The 15,530-nt window shown below is 38.4% G+C and overlaps 1 protein-coding gene across 1 annotated transcript in view; it reads left to right on the forward strand.

The window, feature by feature from the left end:
* ddx31 (DEAD (Asp-Glu-Ala-Asp) box polypeptide 31) overlaps positions 1-15,530 on the forward strand; it is a 93,538-nt gene that overhangs the window by 24,042 nt on the left and 53,966 nt on the right. Inside the window, exons 10-15 of the mRNA XM_048559095.2 lie at positions 112-231; positions 1,249-1,355; positions 2,089-2,321; positions 3,003-3,179; positions 5,203-5,262; positions 10,678-10,728. Coding sequence (XP_048415052.1) covers positions 112-231; positions 1,249-1,355; positions 2,089-2,321; positions 3,003-3,179; positions 5,203-5,262; positions 10,678-10,728 — 748 coding nt within the window. The remainder of the gene's footprint in view (positions 1-111; positions 232-1,248; positions 1,356-2,088; positions 2,322-3,002; positions 3,180-5,202; positions 5,263-10,677; positions 10,729-15,530) is intronic.

The raw sequence follows: 15,530 nt of genomic DNA on the forward strand, positions 1-15,530 counted from the left end.
CACTGTGGTCCTCTGGGACTTCTGTGATTTTTACCTCAATTCACTGTGTGCAGTGTTTCAGGAAGTTTCTGAGGCTATGTAAATTCTTAAATTGGTGTTTTCTTGTTTTAGGTTACGTAAAGGTATAAATATACTACTATCAACTCCAGGGCGCCTAGTGGATCATATAAAGAACACAAAAAATATTTGTTTTACTCGTGTACAGTGGCTTATTATTGATGAAGCTGACAGGTAAATGAGTATGTACCTGTTTGTGATCACTGTGGTTCAATGGGAAACACATTCTCACCTTTTGAGTAAAAAAGTTACGGCCTCAAGTCCCATTCTAGAGATTGGAGCACAAAACCTAGAGGGAGATTCCAATACAATACTGCCAGTGTTGCATTATTGCAGCTGGGATGATATTGATGCCTCCTATGCCCTCTTGGATGGATGGAAAAGAAACCAAGACACAATTGTGGTGTCTTTGGCAATATTTATCCCTCAATCAATCTTTCGTGATGCTGATTACCTGATCAATATAAACAACTTTGTTTGTGGAAGTTTGCTGCTTTTCTGGTGTTGCGACAGTAGGTGTGCTTCAACAGTATTTAATTCTTAAAGAGGTCATAAAAGGTGGTATGTAAACGTACATTTTTTTTAAGTTAGGCAAGAATTTTCTAGCTTATGATGAACTGCAGTTTGAGATCCAACATTCCACTAAAATTGAGATTTCAAATGCTGTCTCATCACCATTATTCTTCTTTTCTGTTCTGAAATGCTGGTTAAGAGACCTGATGTCACCTCTGTAATTAAATTTCACTTGTTACAGGGATATTTATCAGTCTGTTGTCTTAGATTTGCAAACAACGTCTTCATTCTTTTCTGTGAACTATAACGTTGAGATGTTTGCACAGTAGAATTGTCACCTTTAATTAAAGTTTTTGTTTATTACTTTTGCGGTAATGGTTTCCAACCAATAGATGTCTCTACTGTACTTTGCAGTCCATCACAAAAAGCTTCAAGAAAACATTTTTGCAGTGGGGTATGGACTGACAATTACATTAGGTGAACTGAGTCAGGTTACAACGGAAATTTTATTCATGATGCTTTGAATTTATAGGCGTTACTTCTGCTCTTTATTAATCTCTGGTGTTCAGGAATGTAGTTAAGCTGTATTTAACATCGAATATTTTAGGTTACTGGTGAGACCACGTAGAAATTCTTTTAAGAACAGTATTTGTGACCTATTTTTCTCTCTGTAAACAGGTTGCTGGACCTGGGTTTTGAGAAAGATATCACTGTGATATTGAATGCTCTAAATGCAGCACACCAGAAAAGGCAAAATGTTCTCCTCTCTGCCACCCTAACAGATGGTGAGACTTGGTTCCTTGTGAATAAATGTAAATAAGAACAAAACACAAATACAGCCATTAAAATTAAACCATTCAATGTTAGCTTTACGCCTTAGACTGCTTGATATTTGAATCTGACATGCTGTTTATTTTGCTTCTATTGTGGTGTTGGATCAGAATCCTGATGTAAGAGCATTTCATGACACCTTCACCACATAGGCTACAGTCATCAAGAAGAAGTTTTATTGCCACCACTTTTCCAAAGGGAAATTCTAGCTTTGTCAGCAACCCCATATCCCTAGGATGGATAAAAATAGATTTCAGCCTCTGTGACCGATCAGATTGCCTTCAGAATCTTCTCCACTCTTACACTTTTCCATATAATGTCATGGTGGAGCACACCAATAACAGAGCAGGGTGAAGCCTGCTAAAATATCATATGGCTCTGCACTGTGCCATTGGCTTGAAAAGTTTTAAAAGAAGCATGAAAAACATTGAAGTCCAAGTATAATGAATTTTATTGGAGCAAAGTTCTCCTTTGCCAACTTTGGTTTTTTTAAGATCTTCTTTCAGGTATTGTATGACATTCAAGACATTTTTTTTCCCTATGCAATCAAATTGAAAAATAATACTGAACACCATAAATGAAACTGTGCATATCAGAAGTAACCTAAAACCAGGATACTCTATGACTCTTAAGTGCTCATTTTCCTTTGAAATGTAATCACCTAAGTGCAATATATTTTTATCTTAGGAGTGAATCGTTTAGCTGGGATCAGTTTAAAAGAACCAACCAATATATATATCACAGAAACACGGCAGTCCAAACCTGTATTTGCGACAAAAGGAATGAAGACCAAGCAAGAGAATACTGAGGAAGATTTGGGATGCTTTTCAATTCCAGAGCAACTTCAACAGTTTATAGTAATGGTTCCCAGCAAACTGCGACTAGTTACGCTTTCAGCATTTGTCCTCCAAAAATGCAAAGTAAGAAATGGCTCTGAATGTGGTAATGTAGGATGTGGCTGGGAGATATAGTGGTAATGTCACTGGACCCAGTAATCTATAGGAGCAACTAATGTCCTGGGGATAATGGTTCAAATCCCACCGGTGCAACCTCAATTTGATTGCTAAACCTGGAATAAAAATCAGAAGTTTCTGTAATGATGAATAACGAAACTATTGTTGTTAAAAACCAGTAAGGGTCACTGTAACAGGTAAAGGACAACCACTTTTCTAGCCTGCATGTGACACTGGACCAACAGCAATGTGACTGACCGGTAACTCCTTCCAAAGTTATTTCAGGGTCAGTAAATAATAGCCTTGCCAGTATTGCCCACATCCTATTGAAGTGTGAAGGAAAGTTATATTACTGAGGTAGCATGTCAAAGGATTAAGCTAATGTTTAGATTTCATACTGCATCAGGGCAGTTTGAAAACATGTAATCAGCTAGAGGTGTCAGTTGAAAAGAAAAGTCTTTTAATCATTTTATTCTGTTTAACCCAGATGAAATTAAGATTTAGTTCCGTGGTTGTTTCTTCGGGGGGGGAAAAAAAATTCATTAATTGAGTCTTGGTCTTATGCAATTTTCCACTTAATAATTATTAATTGGAACTACTTCTACTTCAGATCCAGCCATGTCTGATAACTCTTTCTATATTTCACAGATGGAAGAGAAACAGAAAATGATCATATTTTTCTCTAGTTGTGAGTCCGTGGAATTTCACTACACCCTTTTCACAAATGTCCTTACTCCATATTCTGACAACAAGGAGCTAAAACATTTACCTTTCTCAGCTTGTAAGATGCTGTTTCTGCGATTGCATGGGAACATGGAGCAGGAGGTGAGTTTGCTTTTATTTGTGTGTTGAGGCATGAAGGAACTAACACTTGACATTAAGAAAGGATTTTCCTTTTGCCTCCTTTGATTTCTCACTATCAACACCAGTCTGTAACCCTGGCAATTTCCACAGCCTCTACCTGTGCTACTTTTGAAACAGCTGCTAAGAGGTGTGCAGGAGTACCGTGGTCGATTCTACTATTTATCACCCAGACTGCGTGGGTGAGATCAGAAATTCTGTGTGGGGAACTGCAGGGAAGAAGCACTATGGTGCACCATGTGATGAGCATCAGCAGGTCGCCAGACAGTCATTGGATCTCACTTAAATGGTTGCAGAAACTCCCTAGCTGATGAAATGCACTGATTCTTGGCTTAGCTGTTAAGGAGAATATCTTAGTATATTGCAGAGCTCTGTCTCTAGCAGATGAAGAAAGTCATTGTGAGAGGAAAAGGATCTGGAATCATTTACTTCCACTAGACAAAGAAGTTTTATTTTAAATTTTCCATAATTGCTGCAATCTATGTGAGAAGATTAATAACGTGGCTTTAAACTGTATGATAGTCAACATATTCTAGGTGTGACATAGACATTTCTGTTTTCAGTTGTGCTTTAAGGACTGAAGTAGATGCTGCCATAAAAAAGAATTTGGGGAAACTCTAGTGTTTGATTATGACTGTGGCTGCCCAGGGGAAATTGTACTTTAAGATATAATGTTCTTAGTAACCTGCATTTAAAGTCCTGAGGTTTCCACCCAGAAAATGCAAATTAAAATCCTAATCATAATCAATAATAAATACTCAATGTAAAGGTGGAAGGAAAAACTGCTTGGTAATGTTCCATACCTGCATTATTGGAACAAATTTACCTGATCTCTGTAATTGAGGAATATGGTATAAATGTGGAGAAAATAGACATACTTTAAGGAAAACACACCTAGACTGACAGTTTTGATGCCCATTGTAGCCTTTGCACTTTGTGAGTTAGAGCAGGCTGGATATGGAGGACGCACACACCCTGACCAGCTGTTATCTAGCAAAACAAAGATTAAGTGGATGGGTGTCAGGGGAGGAATTTTAATGTTTATTATCCTGAGTATAATTAGTGCATTATGTCTTCAAATTAGAGCGTCAATGGAGCTAAATAGCATACCCCATATGGTACTGCTGAGCGGGTGTACTGCTGCATTTCAGATACAGTAAGATTCCTCTTACTGTCATTATTGTTGTCACTTGCTGCTTACTGATACTTATTTATAAGTTTCCCAATCTTCTTGCTCTGTCCTTACTCCCAGAAAAGTGCTGTTATTTCCAAATGTTTGCCTTTTTGTTTTTCTATGTCATTTGCTGATGTGTAAAAACACTCATTTCACAATTTTCTTATGCCAGTAATCAAATAGAAGTATTCATTACTTTATTGAAATTGCAATAGATTTCATGCTCTCATAAGTTGTTTGTGATTTGTACAAGTGATTCAATTGCAGTGAAGTGATTGTAACACCAGAATGGCCTCCTTGCATGTGCAGACACAGCCCGTGATGTCAGCTGGCCATGACAGGCCACAGGGAATGTCTGCGTGTGCCACTGATGCCAGTAGGTTGGTATGAGGGGACCAGCGAGACTGGGGGCAAGGTGGAGGCAGGGGCAGATGAAATGGAGTTTCCCCCACTATGACAGCATCTGCAAAGCAGCTCTTCTCAGCTGCCACTCCTTTGTTATGTTCACCCTGCCACTTTGTCCTCTCCAGCCAGGGTGCTGCCCGGGCAGGGGTCCTTCCCAGAGCCTGGAAGTAGTGCCCTCATCAGGAGCTTGCTGCTGCATCTGTTTCCCATACTCCAGCCTTCTGTTGTGTCCTCCAACCCCGAATGTACCTTCTTTGAAAGCGATTCATTTGTGTTATGTTATTGGAAAAGAAGTTTGAGCTCTAAGCTTCCATGTCTGTTAGATCTGAATATAAGTGATAAGTATGGGAATGCACTGTGTGTCGTTGCACTGTCTGAAAATGGTACTGTCTTTCTCTTATTCTGCAGGAGCGGAAGCAAGTTTTTCTGGAATTCTCACATTCGAAAATGGGTGTCCTTCTCTGCACAGTAAGTACAAATCTTAAAGACTAGTCCAAGTCAAGAGAGCATTACATTAAAACCGAAGCCAACCCATTCAGCAGGGATGCTGAGAAACATCTTCATGCTAAGGGTAATAATTTAAAAAGTGTGGAATTCTCTCTCCCACAAAAATAAAAGGATGCTAGCTTATTAATAACTCTAAATCTCAGAATAATATGTGTTTGCTAGCCAAGAATGTGAAGGGATGTTAAACTGAGATCTGTAGAAGGGGGTCAGTTACAGATCAGTCATGTTCTGGCATTCAATTAAATCAAGATTGGAACAGCTTCCCTTTATAATTTGTTGTCTTGTGCATGGACCTCTAAAGTCCATGCGTAGCAGCAGTTTTTGGAACTAGAAGTCAATGCTGCAATGCATGTCAGCACGATGGTTGTTGTACACAGAGTGTCAAAGCAGCTGTGTGCATGTGCAGCTAGGGGGAATGTTGGCCAGGTGTTGGTTGATTGGCATCCTCCCTTTCCCAATAATCTTGTAAGAATGGCGAAACTCATTTTTATTTTTTCTCAAGGAAAGTGAAAACCATTTTTCTGCTGTCTTATACAGAATAATTTCTTTATCTTCCAATAAATGCTGGCACTCTGAGACAGCAATACTAACAACTGAGCCATCGTGCCACCTAGTGTAACAAGGATTGGAAAAAGAATAAGTTGCACAAATTAAATAAAAATGCAGGAAATATGCAGTAGACCCATTGCCATCCAAAAAGGGAAAAAGCAGGGTTTTTTTTCCAGAAGGAACACATTCTTAACTTTGAGATAATGGGAACTGCAGATGCTGGAGAATCCAAGATAACAGTGTGAAGCTGGATGAACACAGCAGGCCAAGCAGCAATGTGCTCCTGAGATGCTGCTTGGCCTGCTGTGTTCATCCAGCTTCACACATTCTTAACTTTCTTTTCAATGTCTGAAATTGACCATTTGAAAATTGTGCAGCTTCAGAAACCAGACTCCTTTTCAAGAATAATAATGGAAGTAACATTAACTTTGTTTTTATAGAAGCTTCCTGAATTTAGATTTCGTGCAAATTCAGCTAATGGCTTTGGCCATACAAATGTTGATTGCTGTTTAGAACTGTTAGTAGTAAAGGATTACCGAAAGCTTTAAAGAATATTTCAGTACATATTTATAATTGAGCATTTAGTCATTTCAATAGTTTAAATGGTATGATAGATTAATGCAAAACTTGAGGACAGCTATCAATATTTGGTACAACTGAGACTTGTGTATACATAAAAAAACTAAATAATAGGGAATAGGACCTGTGTAAATGTGGTACATTTTATAAATAACACAGTAGTTGAGTATACTGGAAATTTACCGTGTCAGTATTTTCACAATCTGGTAACTTATTTATTCTAATACAGTAGTATGCCGTGTCATTTGACCACACTGGCATCAACAGAGAACGCTAGCATAGAATTGTCACCTTCACCTCTTGGACAGTGAACTAGCAGAACGGTCTCACATTGTACAACTCTCCCAATTTACTACCTAAATACTAAAATTACTAATTAGAATTGATGCTATTCTGTCATGATTTCAGTGTTACCAGTTTGAAACTAGTTGTCAGAAATTGATGCTGGTTTTCTCATGGGTGATAATTTTGCTGATCTTAAGCAAAGCAAGTATACTGATTACTAGTTTTTACAATTAAAATCCTGTTGAACACACTGCAAAATCATATTTATTAGTGTAGCAATTCTTTCCAAAGTTAGAGAAACTATACCAGTAAAATAATCGTAATTCTTTAAAGCTATGTTGCCAAAATGTAGAGAATTAGCTAATGTTTATTTAATTGAAAAAATATTTTTTAAACATATGGATACAGAATTTCTCTTCCACACCATTCTTCGCCCCCGGTCTCGTGCTGGAATCACCAAGCCATTTGCCACCTACAGCTGAGTGTTTCCAGATATGTACCCAAGCCTACATGAACTGTGCTCTTCATCTGCTTACTCGAAGACACCTGATGGCAACCTGGTGACTTCCCCTTATGGGAAGGTTGCAAGCCTTTGCTTGGCATGTCCCGACACAGCATAACTATGTCAGAAGCTCACTGGACTACTGGGGTTTATTTCTAGATCTGTTCTACTTAGCATTGCACTGTCATGCATTGTAAATTTAAGACAGTGTGAACAGTATCTTCATTTGTTTCTGTTCTTACTTTCTGTTTGTTTTGAACTAACTATTTGTATAATAAAAAGGCAGGTGTGCCTTGTCCATTTAGAGCTAAAAATGACCGAGTTAATGCTGTCAGGTATTAATCAGAACCTTGTGTTGGATTGTTTTGGCTCTCCTTGCTGCTGCTCAGACTGCAGAAGGTGGCATTCTGCACTCCAAAGGTGGCAGATGCTGATCTCTAAATGTGTGAATCTTGACTATTTCCACCCACCGAAAATGTGTAAATTACAGCTATCGGGAGTAATTAGCGCTGATAAACCCTTCCGAGCTCATTCTGTTTGTGATGACGCACTCCTGAACTGCTCTTTCAAGGCAAGCTGTCACTAAAGAAGCAGGACTGAGTAAAAAGCACCAGGCTTTCCTGTGTAGGCTTTGACTTCTGTTTTCTGTGCTTAATCTGATTACTGTATTTCCAGTTTTGCTACGGGGATTTTTCTGTTTGTATAATTTTTCAGCTACAAATTTATAGATGTAAAATCTCTTTTCTATGAAAATGTATTGCTTGAAAAAAATGCACAGAATTCCATGATGTTATATCATTCTTGCACTGTTCTGCCTCCATGTAAAACTATCAAAAGTGAAGGGAACTTGAGGCTTTAAAATTGCATAAACATACGCAATTTTGAATTTCTTTCCTTTTATGTAGTTAAGAATCTGTGCTTTTGCATGTTTAGTTATTGTTATAATTTTACTTTAATTGACAACAAAAATTACTCAATGAAATGTTGCAATTTTTAAATTATATATGGCTATAAATAGCTTACCTTCAGATGAAATACAAAAGCTAAAAAAAACATGTTAAAATAAGTGTATATGCAGACGCAATTACATAGTTGGCTGGATGACTGGTTTGCAATACAATGATGCCAACAATTGGGGTTCAGTTCCCATACCAGCTGAGGTCACGATTAGGGCTCCACCTTCTCAATCTCACCCCTTGCCTGACGCATGATGACTCTCAGGTTAAGCCACCAACAGTCACCCCTCTGATGAGAGAACATCTGTGTGGCCCTCTCGGACTCTGGTGACTTATTTCACACTTAGAATGTTGTAGAAGTGTTAGCTTTTTTGCCACTGAGCTAAAAAATACTCTAGAATGTTGAAATACCTAAAGCAGAAGTCTTAACAGTTGTATGTTTGGTCAGTTTTACAATCTGAAGCTGTACAATTATTGCTTTTATTTTTTAAATGAAATTTTGTATCATTTTATGCCCTTGAAATGAACTCATCACTTGTACATAGAACCATATATTGTGATGGTGTGCCATTGCACATTAGAATATGGGTGCATGCCCACAGTTCGCCATGTGGCTGATTCTGAGCTGGGCTGTACCAGCGAGGACCATTAAATTATAACCACCAAATAACATTGTGACCAGAACAGATGACCCAAGTAAACTTTCAGCATGAGCTTAACCCAGCTTGGTGCATGTCACCTCGATTAACCCCTGACAGCACTCAATGCTAGTTCGTGCCAGACTGTCACTTTCTTTCCAAAACAGCAATCAGTTTAAGATACTAAACTTTGAAATGCCGAAAATTTTCTTGTGAATAACCGTGTAGTTCATTGTCTAGGCCAGTCTCTTCAATCCTGTCCGTTTTTAACAGTATTTTGGACCACACAGAGAATACCTTCAATACACAGATCTTCATCTGTAACATTTGAACTCATACCCTCTCTGTTGAGCTTTTTCTCACAATTTAAACGTGTTTTTTTTTTCCCCCCCCACCCACCTTGACCCCACTACCAACATCACCACACCAGCACTACAACCCCTTGCCTGTGCTTTTATTAGCAGGCCACAGATGGACCATGGCTAATGCTGCTAGTGTAGTGCAAACATGTTGCATGTTAAGCCATCCTTCAGTTTTCCCATTTCGTGTTTAAAGAGAGACAAAGCAGGTTAGTTCAAAAGTATATTTGTTGAACCAAATGATTATTATTTTAACCTACTGAATGGTAACCATCTCAGACATTAGTGCCAAAGAAAACACTTTCGAACCTTATTTTTGTAAGCATCCTGTTAATGTTACAGTGAGAAGGAGATGAAGGAAGAAATTTCCCATCCCCCTCATTTTTGCCTCCCCACCCCCATTGTCAGTCTAAGAAGCCTTTTCATGTGAGCTTAACCCTGAAGGTACTATACCACTTGAACTGTGTGCATTTTATTCAACCTTCGCACTCTATCCTCGTCACCAAAAGTTTGAATAATGCCAAAAAAACTCTTTATTTTTTTGGAAAGAGCTGTGATACGGGTCTGAGTCTACAAAGAAAAGGAATAAAATTAACCCAGTTGTTTGTCGTGGAGGGGATGGGGTTAGAAAATGCTCCCCTTTTTCTGGAAAAGATTTGAGCTTTCAGCCCCATGTGACTGGTTCATGTTTAAGCAGCCATTGCTATATCTGATTTGTAATGTCTAAATTTAATGGAGCTTGTGGCAGTTAAATTTCAATCAGCTACTGTACATTTACAAATAAGATTTAATGATGCCTTAATTGTTCTGTAGACCTCTATGCAGATTCTCCATTTTTGTAATTTTTTTGTTGTAAATTTTCTCAGCTTGAGGTTAAAAAGCGGCAGTTCATTTTGGATTTATTCCTAGAAATGCAGTGTTGATTTGCTTCACTCAAGCCTGCTTGCATTAAAATGTTGCACATATTTTTAATTACATATAATATTGTGTCTCTAATTGTTCATTTGGACCCTGTTCTTTTTGGTAATGGTACAGTTTTAGAAAAGGTCATTCATATGAATTGTGTGCACCTTGGACTGAAGTTCTAACTTAACATGCCAGTTTCCTTTGGTTTCAAACAGTTGTAGGCGCTTCTGACAGATTTAACTCCCTCTTATTCCTTCTCTGATAGCGTGGTACAATCTGTCGCCTGGACAACGGGGGCCACTACCCTGCTGCTGACTTTCTGCAAAAGGCAATAATGACTTTTGGCAGAATGTTGGGATGACAGTGGCAAAATGGTGGCCCCACCTAGTGAATCGTTAGATTCCCTATCTCTGCTGGCTTGCTCGCTTTGCAAGCTTCTGCACCAAATAAATGAGTCATTTGAATCCAACTGACAAGCTGGCACCGATTGCCCTGCGGTCCATCTGTACTTTCAGGCATCATGTAGCCCACCAAGTGGCATGCTGGGGTCTTGTCTCAGCACCATGTAATCTTCTATTCTGTCTGTCTTTTTTCTTTGAAAGGACGTAGCAGCACGTGGGCTGGATCTGCCAGAAGTCACGTGGATTGTTCAGGTAAGAATTGGCTCTTAAATAGCAAACAAGCTTTCTTCAAAATGTACCAGAAATGATTCATAAGCTCTGTTTTTTTTTAAATAATCCTTGATTTACACGGTCAGTTGCCGTGGCGGTCATTTATTTGTTTCTATTTGTTTATAAGTTAACAAACATGTATTTTAATTTTTAACGTAATGCAATTAAAACTTTGTGTTTTGGTTGTGAAGGTTCTTCCCAACTTGCTGAGTTTTTTTCCCCCCATTCCAATTAACTGATTTCAACATTCAGATAAATCCTATGAGGTGCACACTAGCTTTTATACTTTACCATTTCACCGTTCATTCAAAGGCCTTTGCCAGTGGCATTTAGCAAATAGCTAAAGCTGGTGTCAGAGATAACACAGTGTGGAGCTGAAGGAACACAGCAGGCCAGGCAGCATCAAAGGAGCAGAAAAGTTGACGTTTTGGGTCGAGACCCTTTCAGCTGGTGTCTGCTTGGCTCAGTCAATAGTATTCAGTGGTGAATGCAAGGTCTCAGTCAAAGATGCCAGATTTTAATCTGTGCTGACAACCTGGAGTAATATTGAAGGAGTGCTGCATTGTCGTTGATGGGGTCTTTTGAATGTTGCATTAAGGCCTCAACTAATTGCTGCAAGAGGCTGTTCCAGTAACCTTTTTAAGAGGGCATGTAGAAATGACCAGATCTCTGCTTCACGGCTGAAATTGGCAACGTTTTCAAATTGTAAATGAAGCCACATTCTAGTAGGGAAGTACAAAGTGATTATTGCTGATCATGAAAGAAGACAAGTGTTAACTAGGTAAGTATAGTCCATATATTGTAATGACTGGATAGGTCCCAGGGCTGGGGCAAGATGAGTGGTTGGATGAGGTTTAGTCTGAGAATTTTATAATTTTAACCTTTCCACTCAACTGCTTGAAACCTGCCAGTGTTAAAACTCCACAATTGAAATTAAATTGATGATTTGATCATGCATTGGCTGGTCAAGGATAGTCTAACAGACTGTTAAGTGGAAGTGGCTTTTGCCTATGTTAATATTTTTACAGAAAATGTAATCAACTTGTTTGTGAAAATAAACAGAATATGGACTTTGAAAGGTATGTAAAAAGTATTTCAAGATTTTAACAAAGTTCAGATATAATAGGAAAATATAATGACATGAATAAGAAATTTCCTCTGGGCAAAAACTAAGGGATTAATGACTAAGACAGTAAGGACTGCAAATGCTGGAAGCTGTGGTCAATAAATGTGGATTAATGACTGTTGCTAGAGTGGAGAGGGGTTGGAAGTTGGACAATCCAGGAGTCACTTTAACACCAATTAAAAATTTGTTAACACAGAAGTTAGGGTCTACACCAAGGAGATTTGTAAAGGACTAGGTTCATAGAATGTACAGACGGGTTGCAGATGCTCCTTAATTTGGAGAAATGTCAGTGTACATCTTGAAAGGAAAAGCCTTCCAAGGACGTTAGTAGATCTGTAAGTTAAATGGAAGCATACTGAAGAACATGCATGAACAGGGGTACTTCAAGAGCTGCAATGCATCTGCAGATACTGTTCGTTCTGATATAATGTCATAGTTCCATTCTCATGCAATATCATGTTATAAGAAAATCGTGCAACAGCCGCACCATTTAAACTGATGGGGCCAGAATCTCATTATAGCCAATACAGGTAAGGAAAGTTCATATTCTACAAATGGTGGTATAAATTCTTCAATCACGTTAAAGCCAATTTGCATTGAAGAAAGCATCAGAGATAATGGGAACTGCAGATGCTGGAGAATTCCAAGATAATAAAATGTGAGGCTGGATGAACACAGCAGGCCAAGCAGCATCTCAGGAGCACAAAAGCTGACGTTTCGGGCCTAGACCCTTCATCAGATGAAGGGTCTAGGCCCGAAACGTCAGCTTTTGTGCTCCTGAGATGCTGCTTGGCCTGCTGTGTTCATCCAGCCTCTCATTTTATTATCTTGCATTGAAGAAACTTGTGGTATAGCAGAACCAACTGTAAAACTATAAAAAGGTATCATTTTGCAGTTAAGCATGGGCTTTTGATCAAAACGTTGTGATAAATTTGCACAATTGCTCTGGGGCTCAAGTTTAAACATTGTGTGGTTTTGGATGCCCTGTTTTAGAACAGAAAATGAAGCCATAGGCAGAGTAAAATGTGGTTTCACCAAGATGAAGAATGCCAAAAGATTACAAGGAAAGGCTTGAGATAGTGAGTCAATTTCAGCCTCTGTGGGCAAGGAAAAGAGAATATTTAAAAATTCAGTGTAAAGATAGATGTTAGGAAAAAATTATTTGCATGCAAGTGTGTTGAAATATGGAATGGTTTACTACCAATAACATTTGAAGTAACAAATGCTGTGTGCTGTAAAAGAGTTTAGGACCATGGATTGGTTCTGGATTGCTCCAGCACACATCTGTCAGTTGAATAGTCTATGCTGTAAGCCTCCGTGCTTTTGAACATAGTAATGATGAAGAACCATTGCTGTGCCTTTTAAAGGGAGTTCAGATTTGTATGGATTAACTGAATCTAAGCAACAAGATTTTGAATTTAGATTGAATTTGATTTGTTTACTGTCTCTTTTAAACAAATTGATAGTACTATTTGACCCCATCTCTTGAGATACTAACTTTTCAAATTAAGTGTTAAATTGCATTTGTGCCATCCCAATGAGCTGTATAGTGAGGATTCCACAACACGAAGTGTCATAGTGGGAACGGTAATGAACTCCAGAACAGTATTTCCCAAGAAACTTAGAACCTTCACCTTGCCTGTCATCCAAGTGAGATTGCATCATATTGTGCACGCTGGTTTAAATATTTTCCAAGATATGAACAGTCAAATTGTTCTGTAATTGCAATCCAGGCGCCTGAGTAGAATATTCCTTTCAGGGTATCCCTGAGTGTTAAGGCATAGGAACTTCTTACATGCTCAGGATCTCTATCCGCTGAAGGTGACCTTTAGGGAGTAATTATTTGCTTTCACAAATAAGCACATATAACTACAACAGCTTGACAACTTGGCCAGGATGTCGAAACCTGTCCGAGGTGTAAGATGCGTGGGCTATTTTGGGTCTGTTTCACTGGCTTCAGCTACAGTTGTAACTGTGACATTGCTGTCTCCTGTTTCCATGGAGATGAATGGCAATCCTACAACCTTGGCATGTGTCTGCACTTTTTTTCCTTCAATGACAAACCTGTTTTTACTTAATGGCCACGTAAGCAGCTTTGCAAATCTTGGGGTTCAACTTGTAACTTTATAACGAAATCTTGTATTTTTCTTTGTTGTGGACCCCTCAAATCTGTATTGTACCCGCTCTTCAACAGTGGAATTTAATTATGGATTTAACTAGGACCAACGTTCCCTCTAACTTTTTTTTTTCTACGTCATAAGCAGCTTATATTAGGCTCTGAATTACAGTCAAGAGTGCAGCATGACTACATGTTAGAGGAAATAATTTCACGTGGTCTGTTTATTACACGACATGGTACATTGCAGATTATTGCATGGTCACTCACTTACATTGTTAAGGAGAAGTAGGACCTGATCATCATGTACGGTATATCTACTGCTTAGTTTTTTTTAGTTCAGCATATCAGTATTGTGTTTTAGTGTGCATTGTGCTTTGATGTAAAAAAAATTGGTCGTAGTGTTTTGGTTGAGTTCTAATGTATTTTCGTATACGTATACACATATAGCTATATTTACCAGAATAGCAATGGCTCCCATTTATTTAGTTATCTGTACAGAAGTTGTGATAACCGTTACACTCAATTACCTCAGAAACTCTGTCCTCTAAGCTCCATAATTAGAACAATTGATGCAGATCATGAAATTTGTTTCTTAGTTTCTTTTTAAAACAAGCTAATTTAATCCGTTTTTAATACAAACCATTCTGACCTTTGTTTTTGAGTTACTGAGGTTCTTGCTATAATCACACAACACCAGGTTATAGTCCAACAGGTTTATTTGAGAACACAAGCTTTCGGAGTCTCGCACCTTCTTCAGGTGTTAGTGAGAGAGGTGGCATCAAGCACAGAAGTTAGAAGCAAAAGATCAAAGGGTCGTAAAACTGATGCAGATGTCTTAAAATTACCTAAGATGGCTGTTAAATATTTAATCAGTTAGAAAGGAGATGCAAGTTTGATTGAGTTAATATGCAAATCCCAGATTTCTTTCAAGTTACCGCCCCGAGATAACTAAAGGTTTTGTCAGTATACTAGAGTGACATCTCAGGTCAGATGATGCATTTTGGGAGTGAGGCTTTGTTTGGAGTCTGTCTGTGTTTTAACTTGGAGTCAGACTAGTTTTGTTTCCACCGCTGGAATTTATAAAATGCCACATTGACTGTCTACACATTATGTGCTTTTTGAACAAAACAGAAAGTGAATCTGCATATGCAGATACAGTGTGTGTGTGTGTCTCTGTGCACAAAATTTATAGACAGTGTGGCATTTTTATAAATTCCTACTTTGGAAATAAAACTAGTCTGACTCCAAGTTAAAACACAAACAGATTCCAAGCAAGGTCTCACCCCTTAAAGGCATTGTCTGGCCTGGGATATCACTTCTGGTATACTATTAAAACCTTTAGTTATCTTGTGGCAGTGATTTGAAAGAAATTCTGGGATTTGTATATTAATCAAAATCTGCATTCCCTTTCTAACTGAAAATTTTACAGCCATTTTAGATTTCAATATGTTTGCATCAGTTCTATGACCCTTTGATCTTTTGCTTCTAAATTCTGTTCTGATGCCCCCTCTCTCACTAACACCTGAAGAAGGAGCAAGA

The sequence above is a fragment of the Stegostoma tigrinum genome, chromosome 29 (genome assembly GCF_030684315.1).
Source record: "Stegostoma tigrinum isolate sSteTig4 chromosome 29, sSteTig4.hap1, whole genome shotgun sequence".
Lineage (NCBI taxonomy): Eukaryota > Metazoa > Chordata > Chondrichthyes > Orectolobiformes > Stegostomatidae > Stegostoma > Stegostoma tigrinum.